General features: G+C 50.1%; 7 protein-coding genes across 7 annotated transcripts; 2 read left to right on the top strand and 5 right to left on the bottom strand.

Moving 5' to 3' along the window:
* Positions 1–377: 377 nt before the first annotated feature.
* Positions 378–1,145, bottom strand: Z518_00979 (uncharacterized protein; the record flags this gene model as incomplete). The annotated part of the gene is made up of 1 exon (XM_013421580.1): positions 378–1,145. One exon carries the CDS (start codon positions 1,143–1,145, stop codon positions 378–380), a length of 768 nt encoding a protein of 255 aa, XP_013277034.1.
* An 897-nt stretch (positions 1,146–2,042) lies between these two features.
* On the bottom strand, positions 2,043–3,293 carry Z518_00978 (uncharacterized protein; the record flags this gene model as incomplete). Its single annotated transcript, XM_013421579.1, has 4 exons — positions 2,043–2,501; positions 2,841–2,938; positions 2,993–3,171; positions 3,235–3,293. 4 exons carry the CDS (start codon positions 3,291–3,293, stop codon positions 2,043–2,045), a joined length of 795 nt encoding a protein of 264 aa, XP_013277033.1.
* A 393-nt stretch (positions 3,294–3,686) lies between these two features.
* On the top strand, positions 3,687–5,322 carry Z518_00977 (centromere/microtubule-binding protein cbf5; the record flags this gene model as incomplete). The annotated part of the gene is made up of 3 exons (XM_013421578.1): positions 3,687–3,807; positions 3,867–4,882; positions 4,933–5,322. The coding sequence occupies 3 exons, from the start codon at positions 3,687–3,689 to the stop codon at positions 5,320–5,322; spliced, it is 1,527 nt and encodes a 508-aa protein (XP_013277032.1).
* Positions 5,323–6,502: 1,180 nt separating this feature from the next.
* Positions 6,503–8,139, bottom strand: Z518_00976 (uncharacterized protein; the record flags this gene model as incomplete). Its single annotated transcript, XM_013421577.1, has 2 exons — positions 6,503–6,634; positions 6,697–8,139. 2 exons carry the CDS (start codon positions 8,137–8,139, stop codon positions 6,503–6,505), a joined length of 1,575 nt encoding a protein of 524 aa, XP_013277031.1.
* A 4,483-nt stretch (positions 8,140–12,622) lies between these two features.
* Positions 12,623–13,622, top strand: Z518_00975 (protein hob3; the record flags this gene model as incomplete). The annotated part of the gene is made up of 5 exons (XM_013421576.1): positions 12,623–12,686; positions 12,740–12,785; positions 12,839–12,912; positions 12,971–13,118; positions 13,169–13,622. The coding sequence occupies 5 exons, from the start codon at positions 12,623–12,625 to the stop codon at positions 13,620–13,622; spliced, it is 786 nt and encodes a 261-aa protein (XP_013277030.1).
* Positions 13,623–14,251: 629 nt separating this feature from the next.
* Z518_00974 (uncharacterized protein) lies at positions 14,252–15,133 on the bottom strand (the record flags this gene model as incomplete). The annotated part of the gene is made up of 2 exons (XM_013421575.1): positions 14,252–14,965; positions 15,080–15,133. 2 exons carry the CDS (start codon positions 15,131–15,133, stop codon positions 14,252–14,254), a joined length of 768 nt encoding a protein of 255 aa, XP_013277029.1.
* Positions 15,134–16,863: 1,730 nt separating this feature from the next.
* Positions 16,864–17,461, bottom strand: Z518_00973 (E3 ubiquitin ligase complex SCF subunit sconC; the record flags this gene model as incomplete). The annotated part of the gene is made up of 3 exons (XM_013421574.1): positions 16,864–17,037; positions 17,090–17,352; positions 17,407–17,461. The coding sequence occupies 3 exons, from the start codon at positions 17,459–17,461 to the stop codon at positions 16,864–16,866; spliced, it is 492 nt and encodes a 163-aa protein (XP_013277028.1).
* Between the last annotated feature and the right edge of the window lie 809 nt (positions 17,462–18,270).

The raw sequence follows: 18,270 nt of genomic DNA, 5'->3' as shown, positions 1-18,270 counted from the left end.
TCTCTTGCGACAGAGTTAGCCACTCCTCAACCAAGACAGTTGATTCAAGAATTGTCCCCTGTTCATTCTCCATTCCTTGTCACGCCTTTTCAATGTTTCCATTTCTACTTTTGCAAGTCCAAACTGCGCGAACCTCTCCTTTCCCGATACCATGTCATTTTCTTTGCTTCATTTCCGTTACAAATCGAGTCCCTCCTCCCCATGATAACGTACATGCCAGAGCCGATCAATCCAAAACCACTAATGAGCGTTTCCGTTACACTTTTCGAATGCGATTTCGTTCAAGTCTTTGTCTACCTGAGATGGGGCGGAAATGATTGCCAACACCAAACTGGAGTTATGACCATCGATCAGGTGACACCGCTACGGTAAGACCTTCAAAAGGCCCGTTCACGATAATCCGGGTTCCATCGTCGTCGAACGACACTGTCCTTTCTGAACTTTGCCTCGCGTTTAGGCTTCATCCTGAGACCTGGCATCAGATTTGCTTTGGCTTTGGGTACAGGAGCAGGAGCAGGCGCAGGTTTGGCCTCTCGCCCGGCGATGACAGTGTCAACAATCGACCCATCAATGATAATATTGACGTCGGCGTCATCGTCATCGTCGTCGTCGTCGTCGTCGTCGTCGTCGTCGTCGTCATCATCATCGTCATCCCCCCCTGTTGATTCACCTGTCGTGTCTGTGGCTGTCGCATTCGCATCAGCTGCGACGGTCTCGTTGGCAACGGCGGCAACTTCAGTCATATTCGTGCCGCACATGGCTGCGATGGCTGACACGGTTTCATTGGTCATAGTGACTGTGTCGTTGACGCCTGCGGCGCTAGTCGTGTTCACGGCGGCGGCCATAGCGGCAGCGACGCAAGTAGTCTCCACGGTCGCAGGGTCTGTTACGTTTGCGGCGGCGGTAGTCTCATTTGCGGCGGCAGCGGCGTCCTCAGCGGCGGTGATGGCGGCGGCTTCCGTGTCTCGCTTAGACCCGGGCGGAACGGCGACAACATACCCAGACACAGCGGGGGCGAAAATGGACGGAACGATGACGACAGCCGTCAACGCCAGCGAGCGAACATGTATCGCCTCAGCGTGGGCGAAGACACTTGGCAAGAGCAGAAGAGAGAGACTGAAAAGAATAGTCGAGGGCCGGCCCATTCTGTACCAAATGTAAATGAAAGGACAACCTGTTGTCTTAGTTGGAAGTAAGAGAGATGGAAGACGACGTCGGTAGGCGAAATGAACGGGGCAGGACCGGCCTGTATTTGAGTTGAAGGGAGGATGGTGCGGGATGAAATATAGAAAGAGAAAGGACGGGAAAAACGGGAAGTTAGTGAAAGGGCTGGATGATATAAAAGCGCAACAAACGAAAATGTTTGAATCTTTTCCTCTCACGTTTCGGTATTTTTCTCGTCAATGTTTTGTCCACCCATGCCTTGAGACTTGCACGAAATGAACAGCACCACTTTTCTCTCACGTTTCCAGCATCGACCTGAGAGGGAACGCGTTGCCACGTTCTGGGCATCAGGGAAGATCGCGAAGAAGGTCTCTCCAACTTTTCTCCACTTTAGGAGGCGTCCCAAGAGACTTGGAAGCCGTGGTAAAGGGAAAGGAAGCTTTGGAAGCTTTGGTCAAGCTGCAAAGAGGAAATTATTCCCAGCAACCCCGAGACGATAAGAGTCGACTGATGGTGTAAATCATGTGGCAGAGTCGGCTTGGCCGAGGGGTGTCATCGACGAAATGGGTTAGGATTGGCCAGACACGTTGAGCCGTGAGACAGGGAATGTATGAAACATGTGGAGAGAACGAGGCTGAGTGGACAAACAAACTTGAGGCTCCAAATGTTCCATCCTTCGGTCCCCGGTCTTGGCAGGAGAACTTTGAATGGAGCTGGATGCTGAAGTCCTTCATCATCCATGTGAATACTTATCACCTGAGAAGACATCTGTGATGGAGACTCATTAGCATTAGAAATTGCATGGTTTTGGGTATCTCGTTTCTCGTCGACCAGCGTTATACATCATGATGGTGTCACATTTTACTTCTGGGCATGCCTCAATCCCCACCAAGCCTCCGACCAACACCTCTACCATTCCAACCGCTCGAAAAGCCGCTGGTCCAGCCTTGGCTCTGTTGCCGGGGGATATTTTGTCCAGGTCGAAAGCTCGTCCCGTAAGCCTTGTGACTGAAGGAGCTCCTATCCGCACCAAAATATCGCTTGATTGCTGCCGGAGTTTGAATGTAATTTCTTCCGCCTTGGAATGTTGGGTACAACCTCGTGAGAAAGTCATAAAGATGTGCTGCGATGACGCCGGTTCCTTGCTGCAAAGCTGCTTGTGGACCACCCATGATGAGAGTAAGTGTAAGCATAGCCCAGGGGAGAAGCTCGACGGGAAGTTGAAGGATGATAAAATGTGCTTTCTTGCCACGGTTGTCTTGGGCGAAGGTGTAAATGAAGGCTAAGAGTAAGGCTTGAGTGAAAATCACGCCTCCAAGGATACCACCTGCGGTTACCTGCGCCCAAAGTCAGTTGGTTGCCCCAAAAAGCATGCAAGCCAGTTAAGCCAGTCATGATGGAGGAATACGGTATCGAAATGTAGGAAGCCTAAACCGCCAAACGCAAATTGGTGTATCACGAAAGGCTTTCTCAAATGAGCCACCACCATGCCTGTGCCGCATAGAGTCCTTGACGGATTGATTGACGGATGATGGACCTGTATGTGCCACCGGGGTAATCTCCCTCGATTCCAGGAACCGCTTCAGCTAGAAAAGGCTGGGCGGGCAGATATGCGAGGTGGCGGGGGGGGAGGGAAAAGGAGGGAAAAATGTTGACGAAAGAATGGCCGTGCATACCAAGATAACGGTGGCCACAAAAAATACGTAAGTGAAGAAATCTCCAGGTTGACCAAATCGAGGGGAATTAAGTTCCAAGCCCGAGGCGTATGTGTACACTGGAAAATCGTCAGAATGGACGGGCACAGGATCAGAGGACGAAGCTGGCTCACTGAAATAGAGGTCGAAGACGAAGGAAAATCCGCCCCCGGTCAAGATGAAGGAGGAAAGAAGTCGCCAGAGTTCAGGAGGAAATTTGAAGATGAAGGGATTACGGTAGATTACCCACATGGGGTTGATGAGGCCTCCATGGACAAAAGCAGACTCTGCAAACATGGCTGCCACGATTGTCCTACCTAACAGTTAGATACGCGGGTCAAACCAAACCGAAAGACGGAAGGAGGGAATCACAGACCGTGTGACCGGAGGGGAGCTCCAGAACCTATCCATGATATCGACACCACCACCGCTCATCTTGAGATCCTGAGGATGTTAGATGCAGAAGAATGGGCTGAGGATGATATTGGACACTCTGTTCATGGAAAGAAAAGGATAGAAAAACCGTTCTGAGCAGACCGAATATGCCAAGCAACAAGGCAGTCTAACCTGATCTGGGATGGCGGATTCGTGAATTTTTGACAGCTCCGCACGAGAAGCGCATCAAAAGAACTTTTTCGAACCACCCATTAAATACTGCAATTAATGCTCTATTAATTGCATGTAATATTATCCCACTCTGCACGGCGCGATAGCCAGAGCTTGTCTCTGAGTGCCGCTCTCTCTGTTTGTTTCTCTTTCTATACCTTCCTCCTGACCCACGGGCTCTGCGCGTACCAAACATCCTCTTGGCGACACTGTCTCGCCAACATGGCGAAGGTCGAGAAGGTGGAAAACGTCGACGAGGCCGACTATAGTATCAAACCTGAAAATGTCACACCCGCCATTCCTACCAATGAATGGCCTCTTCTCCTCAAAAACTACGATCAATGTGAGTCGCCGAGTAGTCCATCAAGTTTGCGTTGACCAAACCTAACCCGTCTATCATAGTACTCGTAAGAACAGGTCACTTCACGCCCATACCCTGTGGCTGCACCCCATTGAAACGCGATCTCAAATCCTACATTTCCTCGGGCGTCATCAATCTCGACAAACCCTCCAACCCTTCCAGTCACGAAGTTGTTGCATGGGTCAAGCGGATACTTCGGGTTGAGAAGACGGGTCACAGTGGTACACTTGACCCCAAAGTCACAGGGTGTCTTATTGTTTGCATAGACCGCGCCACGCGGCTGGTCAAATCACAACAAGGTGCTGGAAAGGAATACGTCTGCGTTATTCGATTGCACGACAAATTACCTGGAGGGGAAGCTCAATTTGCCCGAGCTCTTGAGACCTTGACAGGTGCCCTTTTCCAACGACCCCCTTTGATCTCCGCCGTCAAGAGACAACTACGTATCCGAACCATCCACGAAAGCAAGCTGTACGAATTCGACAACGATCGGCATCTGGGGGTGTTTTGGGTGAGCTGTGAAGCCGGAACCTACATCAGAACTCTCTGCGTACATCTTGGACTACTTCTGGGAGTTGGTGCTCACATGCAGGAATTGCGAAGAGTACGGAGTGGATCAATGGACGAAACGGATGGCATGGTCACATTACACGACGTCCTGGATGCGCAGTGGATGATGGACAACAACCGAGACGAGTCATATCTACGGAAGGTCATTTCGCCGCTTGAAAGCCTCCTGACCACGTATAAGAGAATCGTCGTCAAGGACAGTGCGGTCAATGCCGTATGCTATGGGGCCAAGCTGATGATTCCCGGTCTGCTTCGATTCGAAGCCGGCATCGAAGTCCATGAAGAAGTTGTCCTGATGACCACCAAAGGCGAAGCGATCGCCTTGGGAATCGCGCAAATGTCAACAGTCGAATTGTCTACCTGTGACCATGGAGTCGTGGCCAAGGTTAAGAGATGCATCATGGAGAGGGATCTATACCCTCGAAGATGGGGCATGGGTCCTGTAGCATTGGAGAAGAAGAAAATGAAGTCTGACGGCAAGCTTGATGTAGGAATCCCCCCTGGCCCTTCCAGCCTACCTTACTGACATGGCTCCAGAAATATGGCCGACCCAACGAAGCCACCCCGGCCAAATGGACAGCTGAATACACCGACTACAACGCACCCGCCGACGGCACGACCTCTGCGCCCGTCAAAGAGAAAACCGCACAGTCCGACGCCCTTTCCGCCCCTCCCGTCGCCTCCAACGGTGACACCGCCGAGACCGTGGACCCTGGTGACACCGCAGCTATACCGGCACCTACAACCAACGGCGCTGCCCCGGCGAAGGTGAAAGGGAAAGAGAAAGAAAAGAAACGCAAGAAACACGAAGGCGAGACACCCGAAGAGCGCGCCGAGAGGAAACGCCGGAAAAAGGAAAAGAAAGAGAAAAAGGAGAAGAGGAAGAGTGCCGCCAGTAAAGCAGAAGAGTCTGATGAGAGCGAGTAAATCTTTGATGTGCCATTGACCGTTTGGGGCGGCCTGTCAGGATGGACCCACCCAGGTGTAATTTCTTGATGGCAGTCTCTATCTACTACCATGTGTTTGTCTCTCCGCGTCTGCGTCTGCATTGCTACATTGGTCACAGGACATTGGGTTCGGGTCACGTTAAAAATGGGGAGAGAAACCAAAGTCCAAAACCACAGATTTCACTATTTGTCTCAGAACAACCTGCTCAATTTTCTTCTCACGGCGGGGCGCGGGTAGGTACGCAGACGATGGTCATGTCGAGCCACCGAACGGCGTGCTGGGTGGATAGCTAGTCGTCACTCTGTCTCGGTTATGGAATGAGTGGGATTGAATTGAATGGCCTTTTCAAATCCCGCTCCCTTTGCTTCTTTCCAACCATACCCGGAAATCCGAACCTCGCGAAGTGATGCTCAAAAATTATGCCTCACGTGCCCATTGAACCTTTGGGACGAACTACTGAAATTGAAAATACATAGACCGAGAACAAATCTTTCATGTAATGGCAGCCAGAAATAAGTACGTTTGTTATTTTTATCAAAACAGCATCCCCTAGATGGAGTACAATTATATCGGTCGGTTGCCCGGGCCCTGAACCTAAAAGGATGGAGAGAATCATGTGCGGCGACTGACATTCTTGAAAAATTTCGTGCAGTCTCGTTGAAAGGGGGTCTGGCCTCGCGCCGGCAAAATGGGTGTCTGTGTCCTAGGTAGACCACCGTTACTGTTACAAGAACACGCATGGTTTTCCTGATGAGAAAAAAAAAAAAAGAGCTCAAGCTTCGCATGCAAAGACGTCGATACGAAGAAGCGAGCGAGACAGAGAAGCCATGCGGTACAATGGTAGCGAAAGGTGGCGGTCCAACGAAAGAAGAGCATTTGGCCTCTTTCAAATCGCAAAAATAACTTAGTCAATCGCTTTCCTCCCAACCTGAATCTTTTGACAGTAATTTGTCTTTTGAACAACGGGAGTAAGGCAAAACAAAGATTCAATAAACACTGGTCTTTTTGCTCTCTTCGGAAAATTGGTCGTCGCTTCGTGAAGGTCATGCTCGTGTCAAGAGTCACGGGTTGATGTTTAATCGTGCTCATGCGTGTCGAATGAACCCAGAGAAGGGTGCATCTCCCAGAGACCGCTAGGTCAGAACCAAAAGAGGCAGGGCTAGTAACCCTCTTGACCCGCTTTACACACTTTGATCTCCCTACCCCATTCGGATTTGAGGACTTGAGATGCGGTAATTCGGCGGCCTGGATTCGGATCCAAAATCGAGTAGATGACGTTTCTGCAGCGCGCCTGCGGAACTGTGAGTCAGCCGTGATTTTAGAAATAGACCGGGGAAACGAGTGCCAATTTACCCTATGCAAAGTCTCTATCGGAGCATAGCCGTCTTCGTCACGTCGTCCTTCGAGGTATCTTTCATAAAATTCGTCCTCCTCCTTTCGTGCCACTCTCCATAAATGTCGGCCAGTGCGCATGGCCATGTAGATGACACCACAGGCCCAGACATCAACGGCTCGAGGATCAAACTCGCCGCCTCCATATTCTTCGGGGGCGATATAAGGTGCACTGCCGCAAAGTCCGGCAGTCATATGGGCTTCTTTCTCCCAAGCCATCCGGAAACATTCACCGTTTCCAAAATCAGTAATTTTTAAAGCACCGTGGGTGGTCAAGAGCAGATTCTCGGGTTTTAGATCGCGATGCGCGACACCCATTTCGTGCATGTACTCGACACCACGCATTAGCTGCTTGAAAAAACAGTCTGCTTCGGGGACGCTGAGAACGCCAGCCGCAAGAATAAGGGTGTAGAGGTCTCCACCGGCACAATATTCCATGACTTCACAGTAGTCGCCTTTGGCATCTTGAAGGAGGTCGAGGGTGTGAATTACATTGGGGTGGCGAAGAGAGGATGAGATGCAAAATTCGCTGGTAAGTCGTTTCTGGTATTTCTTGGGCGTCTCTTGCGGGCGACGACGGAATTCCTTGACAGCATAGAGCAATTCACCTCCAGCGCTATTGGGGTCTGGTTTGTGCGATATTCTGACGATGCCGAAGGCCCCGCGACCGACAATTTCCTGGCACTTTCCGTACTTCTCGACCAAGTTGGCCGTGGCGTTCGGACCACCCTTCTTGTCGCTGGCAAGATTGTCCTTCTCAGATCTCAGCTGATCAACCCAGGATGACATGAGCGACAATTGTTGGTCGCCACCGTCTTGATCTTTCCTCTTACTGCCTCCAAGCATGTCTCGGAGCATGTCGGATAGCTTCTCCTGCCTTTTGGCGGACTTGAGCTGATGTGCATGGGACCCATCTTCGTCGATTTCGAATCTCTTGTGTCCAGCATGGGAAGAATCTGAATGAACTTCGCCCTTGGTCTTCTCTTTGGTGGCACCAAGTATGGTCATCTTCTTGCCGTCCTTCTGATCACCTGAAGACTGTCTGCCCGCCGGAGGTCGGCTGTGGTAACCGTTGCCGTTGCCGTTTTCCAGACGGGCGTCTGGGGAAGACTCTTTGAAGGAGTCTGATTTGGCGGCATCGACGTCCTTTTGTTCGTTCCGAGAGAACATCCGGGTCAGACGGTGCGTCATTTTGGGCTTCTTTGCAGCCGCCGTAAGTTGGGAGCCGGGGGGGCCAGCGGTGGGCACGGCAAGGGCAGCACTGCCATTCACCGAAAGGTGCGCCGCGTCCTCCGCCAGTCGTGTTACCGATGAGGAAGACGTATCATCTTGCGAGACTGGAGAATGAACGAGTGAAGGTGAAGTGGGATGCGCAGGATGGGTATGGGATGATGTCCGGTTCATGTGAATGGCGGAAGTGAGGGTGGGGGAAGAGTGCTCGGGCAGGGTTGCCCTATCTCTTGACGATTAGTGGCGGCAGATAAGGCGTGAGGTTGCTGTGAAACGAGGAAATATAATCTCGAACCGAGACCGGGAAAGATTGTGGAGAATGGTCTGCTTTTCTTTCCGTTTGAAGTCTTTTTGGTTGTGCGTCTTGTCACGTAGAAGAGGATGGGGATAATGTTAATGGTTGTTTGGTGGCGAGAAGGTAAGGGGTGCGATGTTAAAATTGCACGGACGAAAAGAGGGAGAGTGGTAGGAGCAGTCGGAACCGGCGCGAGGGCCTTATGATGAATTTGGCTCGTCAGGATTTGCGATCATTAGGTCAGGTTTAGGGTAGAGGGGGACCTTTTTCGACTTGAAGGGTTGAAAATGAGAAGTCGAAAAACCTCGCCAGGCCAGTGGTCCCCGTTCCAGTCGAAGGTGGTGGCAGTGGCAGTGGACGGGCGAAACTGCCAGTGATGTCTGCCCACAGCACTGCTCTCCTCAGTTGTCCAGTCGTCCCTTATTTGGAGAATCGTGGCTGTGGATTTTGGCCACAGGGAAGCCTGACGGAACACAGGGGATCGGGGGGCTGGCGTGCTGCTGACCAATGCCTGAAGCGTGCGGCACTTGGCGACTGCGTGTTCTGGATGGCTATTGATGCTTGATTTCTCGGGTTTGATGTCGAAACCTGGCCAGTGACGAAGCTTAGGAAAGGGGAATGAAAGGGTGCGTCTGAGGGACGTGAACGAAAAATGTGAGAGTTTTTGTGTATGAGTTGACTACACCTGGCGAAAGGTACCTCAAGGTGAATTAGCTGGTAAGAAGCACTAAGGTGAGGGTTGTAGGCTTGCAAGGTAGGTCACGAGAATGAGAGACGTATGGCGTATGTAAGTAAGGATGCAGCTTGCAGTGCAGTAAACTTGCATTCGCCGCAGTCAGTAGCCGAGAACGCTTTTGGCTCAAAAGGTACAGTAGAACTACCGCCGGTAATTGTCAGCTGAGTTGGATAATCTTTATTTTCATTTCGAGTCAACAAACTAGGATGAACTGACCTGTATGATTTGATGAGACTGGTGACTGGCAACTCCGCACGACAGCCAGTGGCTGACAGACCACGAGTCGTTGTCGCAGGGGAGCGAGTCTGTTGAGATGGATGATGAATGATCGCTGGTGGAGGGAAGCCAAAGGGCGCCAAAGGGCGCCTGGGTAATGGCGAAGCTACCAAAGAAATTTTAGAAGCTTTTGCCCCTCTTCCTCTGGCCTTTTGCTCGTGGTTGATGAAATTTTTTGATTTTTTGTCCGCGTGCCTCTTGTCCAGAGTGTTGAATGTCGATCGAATACAAAATTTCGGTCTTCTGAATCCTCAACCTCCAAAACTCAATCTTCTCACCTGACAGTGTCTCACCACGGGGAGAGTACCCGGTAGCTAAGGATAAGTACAGGTACAGTGGAAATGGCAGGAGTCAAGACTCCCTGCAACCAAATACTGACCTTATAACTTATGCTTTGCTACAACTCTCCCTCTCACCCGGACTACACTGACAGTATAGTACAGATACAACGACTCACACCCGGCATGCGTCTCCGACTTCGCCCATTTATACGTACCCCCTCCTTTATAGCTACATCCTAAGAGATGGACAGAAAGGATAATCCCCACGGTGAACTGCGGGTGTACCCCTGTCCCTAGCCTTGACTACGATCCCATCAAAACCCAACATGCAAGACGTGCAGTCCTGCTGGGCCAGCCAGATTTCAAAGCAATCCACCATCAATCAATCTGGCATGAACAGCAAACACACTTCTCAAGCCCATGCATGACCCCATGTGTGTTCGGAATGTTGGCTTTCCCGAATGCGGTGAACTCACCTACAACCCGCCACTGAGGACGCTTTACCGAACCGTACCCTGAAACTCGTCCGATATCGTTTGCCACAGAGATTTTCTCCTTTGAATTTTCTTCCCTCTTTGTTGTCCCGCCTCATTGCTGCTAATCCTCCACTTCCTCGGACCTGACTACTGCGAACTGTTCCTGCTTAGTCCTAAATATCTGCACCATTTTCGTCTCTCATTCTGTCATCAACCTCTTACCGCAATAACTGTGGCCATCCATCCGAAAGCGGCCCTATTTCTCTCCGTGACCCATCTTCCCACACCGCTCGGAATGTTGTAGCGTCAAAGAATTTCTCGGGCCAAGCCCAACGGAACGTCCATCTGGCATGCATCCGCTATCATGCGCTGGCCTGTGCTTCATCCAACACGTTCGAATTCCATCCTTGAACGCACTGTGCTTTCCACCTGGTTTCTTCTAGACATGTGCTCCGTCCCTCACAAGTCCACCGCCTGTCATGATGATACAGCATCAGTCCATTACCATTGAACGTCGACCGTGGCGTAATCAAGCTTTTACTGACGCTTGATGCATGGTGAGATGATTGTCCATCTATTTCGACAAAAACGGATACTTTTTGTACTTCCATTTCTAGTCTACTTCGGGCTTCGGAACATCCCTGTCTGCTATGTCATGATTCATCCCCCCTGGAGGGAGCCCAAGCCGGCTTCTGTGCAGGCAATGCCATGCCATGCCATGCTCTCACCCTCCTCTAACTGTCGCATGGGGCATTTTAAAAGGGAGTAGCCGCCTCCGCATTTTGCAGAGAAATGGACAGATGATGGGGTATTTTCATCTCCAGTTTATTGGCTGTGACGCCAGGTCCATCGCGGATTTTAGGACCCAACACCAAGCTATCGCGGCTCCAAATGCCCTCCTGGGTGCGAAGGAGAGAAAAGATTGCCGTAGTGGAGTATCCACTTTGTTGGATGCCGAGAATGCAGCAGGTCCGTTATTCCGAGTTCGATCGGGATTAGGTCCTTAGAGAATCCGCGCATTGCTGACATCTTGCGCTGGCTCTATCCGCAATTCCCATAGGCGACAAAATGGTTTGCTAACACCCATCGATAGCCGGATATGCACCTCGCTCAATATATCTTCCAACTCAAGCTTCATATCACCAATCGTTCCGGCACGAGCAAACGGCATCTTCGCCTCGAAAATATCCCCTGCCAGCCTTGATCGTCGCTTGCTGCGGGTTTCTCGACACTTTGTTTCTGTCGTGGCACAAATCAAATGCAGATTTTTGACACGCGAGCATGCATTCTCGTAAAGACCCTACGTTCCTCAGCCTTATGACATGTGAAAGTCGGCAGTCCAGCTCTCTCTTGCCGTGAACAAAATGCAGCTCCGGCTAGTATTAGATGCCGCTGAGGGACCCGAGAGTGTCGGTTTTGATGGTCGGCTAATCCCATCATCGCCATTATAGCGGCTGATCTTGATATTCCCCCCAGCTTGAGGACGCACACGAAAATGCGTTGCGGGAGCAATTCCAGTCCATATTATGAGGCATTTACAACCACATCCTCGCTTCGAATGAACACGGTGAACTCATACCCAAGTCTTCAGCGATTGTTCGATAGCTCAGTTTTGGAAATACACTACCGACCGGTTGAAATCCCACCCCTTGCCGTCTCATTTGACCGGACATACTCCCCATTTGAGTCGAGGGCCTTGAACGTATGGAGGCCCGACGGCTTCCAGTTTCGATGATATCAGAAAGACGGTAAATATGAGAGCACACCGCAATTCAGCCGTTTCGGCAACTGTTGGACAAATAGGAAATTCCCTGTCTTGTCAATCGTCAATGTAGACTTAATCCTACAGGAGACGAATGCTCCAAATTGGGATCAAATTTGCGTGGATGCTGTGGCGCACGAAAGAATGGTTATACAGAAGAGCACGTTGTAGATGGAGCATGCTCCCAATACGCTCCTGATTTCGGCGCCTTTTACAAATACCGGTAGACATGCGTTTGTCCACACTCCTATGACAATGCTTAACAATGGATATCACAACGAGCTGCCAGAATACAGGCATGGAGAGCACGCCACTCCTCATGACACCTCTTATGACGCCTATTGAAGTCCACAATTCCATCTCCACTGGAATGTGCCGTGAGTCCCCATTCATGATGCTTTATTCACAATAAGGAACACACCTCCATCATTGACCATGCGTCTCTATTGTCTCTTGTACCTGAGCAATTGAGGTTGGAGTAGAATGGCAATCAATGGATGTGAGCTCTGTGGATCGGACGTGAAAAGCGGGTCTCAATGCCCTTGACGACTGCCACATATAAAATCCACTACACGTGATACCGGAAGAATATTTATCCGATACGTACACGTTTTTGGTCATGGATGAACGCTTGGCGGCTACTCAGGCGGTGCAGTCCCAACGCCTTGGTGAGGACCAAAACCGCCTCAACCGGATGCCTGTTCAGGACACCTTGGATAACTTTTGACCTCTTCCTCGGCGTCTTCGCAGCCGGGTCCATTGCCAAAGAGGACGCCACCGCATTCAACGCTCATCTCCAATTCTATCACCGATTATACCTCAACCAGCAAAATGTCGTGGGCAGGCTTCAAGAAGAACGTCAACCGAGCGACGACGCAGGTGATGATGAAGACGGGTGAGCATTCAGCCATCGCTCTTTACGTATGGAATTATTGACCATGAATTCAGGGCACGTGGAGAGAACGAACGACAGGGACTACGAAGTGGAGGAGAGGTGAGAATTCAATCGGTCTTTCCGACTCATCAGTGGCTGAGATAAGATCACAGGCGATACAGAACCATGGAGTCGGCAGCAAATCGGCTCCAAAAAGAAGCAAAGGGATATTTAGACAGCCTGCGGGGTGAGACAAGAGAGAACCTTTTTTGGAAACACCATCCCAAACTGACTCCATCGCACAGCCATGACAGCATCGCAGATGCGAATCGCGGAGACAATCGACGCATTCTACGGAGACGCTGGCACCAGAGATGGAGTCTCGCGATCTTACAAACAAGCGGTCGAAGATCTCGACGCCGAAACGATCAAAGCGCTTGACGGACCATACCGGTACATCCGCCTTGTTTCTATAGTTCATTTTTGTCCTGACAATCACCTAGGACGACAGTCCTCGAACCCATTTCTCGGTTCTGCGCGTACTTTCCCGATATCAACGAGTGCATCAAGAAGCGCAACAACAAGCTCCTTGATTACGACTCCATGCGCTCCAAAGTCAAGAAATTGGTGGAGAAACCCGATAAAGATGTCACCAAACTGCCCCGCGCAGAAAGAGAAGCCGAAATGGCCAAACAAGCCTACGAGCAACTAAACGAACAACTTTTTACTGAACTTCCTCAACTCATCGACCTTCGTGTTCCTTACTTGGACCCCAGCTTTGAAGCACTTGTCAAAATCCAACTCAGATTCTGCGCAGAAGCGTACAGCCGCATGGCACAAGTTCAGCAGTACTTGGATGCCGATACCAGAGATCAATATGCTCGTGGCGACTTGGACAATCGGGTGGAACAGGTTCTCTCCGAAATTCGGGACCTGACTATCGCTGGAACCGTCTAAGCACATTGCAGTATTTTACATAAATACCATATGTCTTTCCACCTTCTTTGCCGTGCTGAATGTCACAGACACGACCCCAAATCCCAGATACACCTACAAACCTACACATACAGAAATGCATTTTATGGCTGGACGATCGATGAGCTGAAGTGGAATGGATTGGAATTGAAGTGAGCTGAACAGGAGCGGATTCGAGTGGGCTTTTCCAACATAGCATAGCGTGGGCGTTGATGTTGCAGGCTGGTGAGGAATCAGAAAAGGCCCGGCACAAGATCATAGGATGGAGAAACAAGTTCTCCTATATCATACAGGAGCTTTGAATCGAAATTTCCTTCCGTAGGCTGGCTTCTGTCTCCGTCTTTCGATCGCCCAATCTCTTGTACAGACTGTCCAAATAAGCTTTAACGATACGGAAGCTTGAGAACACCAGTGGGAAGACTGAAACGATGAATTCGGTTCATCATGCATTGACGTGCGAAGAGATCAACCAGCGAGTTGTTATATATATATACCACAACGCATCCACCCCCTAGCAACCCGATTCATTGTTCCAAAAGCTAGGCCGTGGTTCCATTTCTCAAAGATCGTCATACCTGCATGCAGCCACAGTCCACAGAAAACGCTTCTATCTAGATCGCACCCAGCTCCTTCAACTTAGAAATCATACCATCGACATCCTCGACCTTGCCACCACCCTGTCTGACGGGCGGCTCCTCGACCCTGATTGTCTTGAGTCGCGGTTTATCATCAACTCCATAGTCGGCGAGGGACTTCTTGTCCAGTTTCTTCTTCTTGGCCTTCATAATATTAGGCAGGCTGGCATAACGGGGTTCATTGAGACGCAGATCCGTCGTGATAATCATAGGCAGTTTGGTCACGAGAGTCTCAACGCCGCCGTCCACCTCGCGGGTAACAGTGATTTCATTGCCCGAGATATCCACCTTGCTTGCCTGTGTGGCTTGTGGCCAGTTCAGTAAACCTGCCAGCATCTGACCAGTTTGCCCGCTGTCATCGTCAATCGCTTGCTTGCCCAGGATGATCAGGTTACTTTGTTCCTTCTCCGCGATGGCTTTGAGCAGCTTCGCCACGCCCAGGGGTTCCAGCGGTTTATCCTCCGGCACATCGACATGGATTGAGCGGTCTGCCCCCATCGCCATGGCCGTCCGGAGGGTGTCGACGCATTTTGCAGGTCCCGCGCTGACGGTGAGAATATCTTCAACGGGTTGCTTGCGTTCGCGTAGTCGGACTGCTTCTTCTATTGAGAGCTCGTCGAATGGGTTGAGGGAGTGTTTGACTCCGGACGTTTGAACGCCCGTTCGATCTGATTTTACGCGGGGCTTGACCTGCAGGGCCACGGGTCAGAATAAATTGCGTCACGTAGGGCGACAAGAAGAGAAAGGCAGCAGCTATTGCATCAAACAGGCTTCGTTGCAGACGATACACAGGAATAGACTCACAGCATAGTCAATGACTCGCTTGACAGGGACCAGAATCCTCAACTTCGAAGACATGGCTCCGCCCAGCTCGATGTGACGAATACAACTTAGGTACTGGCTCAATCACCCCCTCCCAAGAGCACCTCAACAAAAGGAAAGTCAATCCAAAGGAAAATGTTGAAGGTGCAAGTCCTCGGAGAGCAGGACCGCAATCGGAGACTATAGATTCTCATAGCTTGTCATAAAATCGTAACTTTGTGCTTTCGGGAATCGGGTCCGAGTTTAAGCGGCATCAATTCGGCCATAGGCAGATATCCGGATCACGTGGGGAATAAATCTTGGCAATAAGCCAAGCCCACACGCAATATCTTTCAGGACAGGACATAACGCTTTTAATTTCTCTTTAGAAACGTCGTCATCACAGCGACAAGAAATCAAGATGCCGGTATGTCTCTGTCTGCTATGAGTCTCCCTATTCCTCGCACGATCAGCCAATATATCGGTTGCGATATCAATTGTCGAAAGATATTTGGTTGATTGCTTTCCACGTCCCCATTCTCCAAACTCCGCGACCGATTTACAGGCTGTCCAGCGAACGAATGCCATAGCCGGAAAAGAATGAATCATCACTAATGAGTCGTCTGATATATACAGAGCCACAAATCTTTCCGCACGAAGCAGAAGCTCGCAAAGGCGCAGAAACAAAACAGACCCATTCCCCAGTGGATTCGCCTGCGAACGGGTAACACCATCAGGTTCGAATCAACCCTCTCCTTGTGTGTTTCTTCGATGGAGGTTTCGATCTACAACAATGAGCCTAGAAAGAGACGGAGAATACGACAGCCTGTTCCAAAGGTTGCTCAGGTTCGATATGCTTCGAGGCGGGGAACAGCAAGGGCAACACGGAGCTCTATACATGATTTCCAGCAATGTGCACTTAAGGAAGATAGGGCGTACAAATATCTAACATGTTCTTTAACAGATACAACACCAAACGACGACACTGGCGCAAGACCAGAATCGGCATCTAAACTACTCTCGATTACACCGCTTCGACCATTCACAAAGCTCGATTTGGTCCTACTGTGCTTCGGTTACTCTTGCGATGGATATGTGGCTCTAGTTGTGAGCATGTTGGGGAGGAGCGAAAATTCCGAACGCTGCTGAATGAGATAGGGCATTATGATTGATTGATGCTTTTTTCACGGGAAGGGAATGCAGTCGAGTTATCATGGGGGTTGATGACGAGGTTTTCGAAACTCAAAATCCAAGCAACACACTCATCAAAGGCATGCGTCGTGGTCATGGTGGGATGAATTCGATTCAAGGGACTTTCGGTAGATCGATGATAGAATTCTCCTGCTACGGACCGATTCAATGAATGAATTGTTAGTTCAAGGTATGTTGGAATTCTTTCTCCATCTTCTTTGCGTTTGATCGGGTTCATTGTATGAAGGCGATTAGCAACATTGGCCATCAGCTCGTATTGTTTTGTAGTCTACATCAGCAATTGACAGCGAGGAGCTGCATGAGCTTCGCCAGAAATTGCTGATATGCAATCTTCGTAATGCTCATCTATGAAGCCGTCAATCACACACTCTTGGATTGACCCTTCACTTCCAGCAAGGCTGAGAAATTTTGTGGTCAAAAAGCAATTTGCATGGCCCCCCCCAACTGATCACTTGATCTCCGTTGAACTCCGTCCCATGCATCGTTCGATCATACCACCCACAACGCCTGATGATATTTATCGACTGTTGAAATGTCAGTACGGGGAAAGATAGCCAGCGTAATCACCAAGCGACTTACTCCTCAGCCCATTCGTTCTCACGGCGGATCTGGTCTTCCTCCTCTGGAGTGAAGTCATTCTGGATGTTGAAGGTCTTGCGGATCTCCTCTGGGGACTTGCCCTTGATCATGTTGGCGACGGTCTTGCAACCGACATCGAGCAGAGCCTTAATATCCAAGTAGTTGGCAGCCTGTGACTACATCAGTGACTTTTGCTCATGTCTCAATTATAGTATTAAGTACCAGAATGATCTCGAACAACATCTCCTGGTCGACCTGCATGAACTTCTGGTCCCACTCCTCAATGTCTGTGGTCTTCTTGCGGGAATCGGAGTCATCTTCGTTGCTAGAGGGTGGGTCATGCTTGTGATGTGTGCACCACTCGATCACTTTCTTGAGAACGGCCGCGTTGACATTGGGAATGGGGATCGCTTCTTCCATAGCCTCTTCCCCGAGGTCGCCAACCATGTTCTTAATGAGGACCGATCTCTCTGCGACGTCCCGATCTATGGATTGTAGGTCAGCGCAGCGCCATGAATGAATGCGCAAATTGAACTGACCAACTTGGATGTCTTCACCATCGGAGCTCTGGAGGATCAAGTATTTGGAAGCCATTGTGAATGACTTGATGTGTAGTGGCTGGGTCAGGTAATCGAATGTCTGTAATAGATCTGATTAGTGTTCGTGTACGGTGTCGTGGGTGCATAGACGACTGGTGCAGAGAAATAAGGAAGCAGTGACAACAGCAACTGCAGCGTGGCAAGGCCGATCTGAAGGTTTGGACTTCAGCCATCCTCGAATTCGGGATAGCCTTCGAGGACCTGAGGAACTGAACAGGGTGGCACAGAAGGATCGCACGTGGATGGAGAATGTGTGTGCAGTGCAATGGATGATGATGGACTTACTATGTATGTAGGATGTTGAGGTTGCACACGAAAGAAACCAAAAGAAGGTGTCTTATATGCAAATCCGGAGGTTTCCAGGCAGCGCTTATGCTTATTGCGTTCCGCAATCACAGAATGATCTAATCGATCAGCTCCTGTCTATTGATGTAATGAAAGGCGTTGTGAATGGAATGGGTATCTGACTGCAAACAGCCTGGTTATCACGTGACCTCAAGATCTTCATCGTTACCTTCCGGATTGGGACTGCGGATGAGGCATGCCAGAGACTCAGAGATTCAACTTCCTTTCCACTGCATACAACAACCTCTGTGTTTGTTGTGTGTTTGTACCGATCAGTCGCGCAATCACACATCCCCCTCCACCGCCTCCACTCACCTTCATCAAGTCGATAACGATAACGAGACGATCCTCTGCAAGGGTGTCACGTTGAAGACGCGCTCATCCACCATTTCGCCCTCCGAAATTGAGAATGACTTTGAGGGACATCACCCGATCTTGTTCAAGAACAATGACAGAGCC

This window comes from Rhinocladiella mackenziei (assembly GCF_000835555.1).
Source record: "Rhinocladiella mackenziei CBS 650.93 unplaced genomic scaffold supercont1.1, whole genome shotgun sequence".
Lineage (NCBI taxonomy): Eukaryota > Fungi > Ascomycota > Eurotiomycetes > Chaetothyriales > Herpotrichiellaceae > Rhinocladiella > Rhinocladiella mackenziei.
The sequence above is the reverse complement of the archived record's forward strand: the minus strand, read 5'-3'. Positions and strand labels throughout refer to the sequence as shown.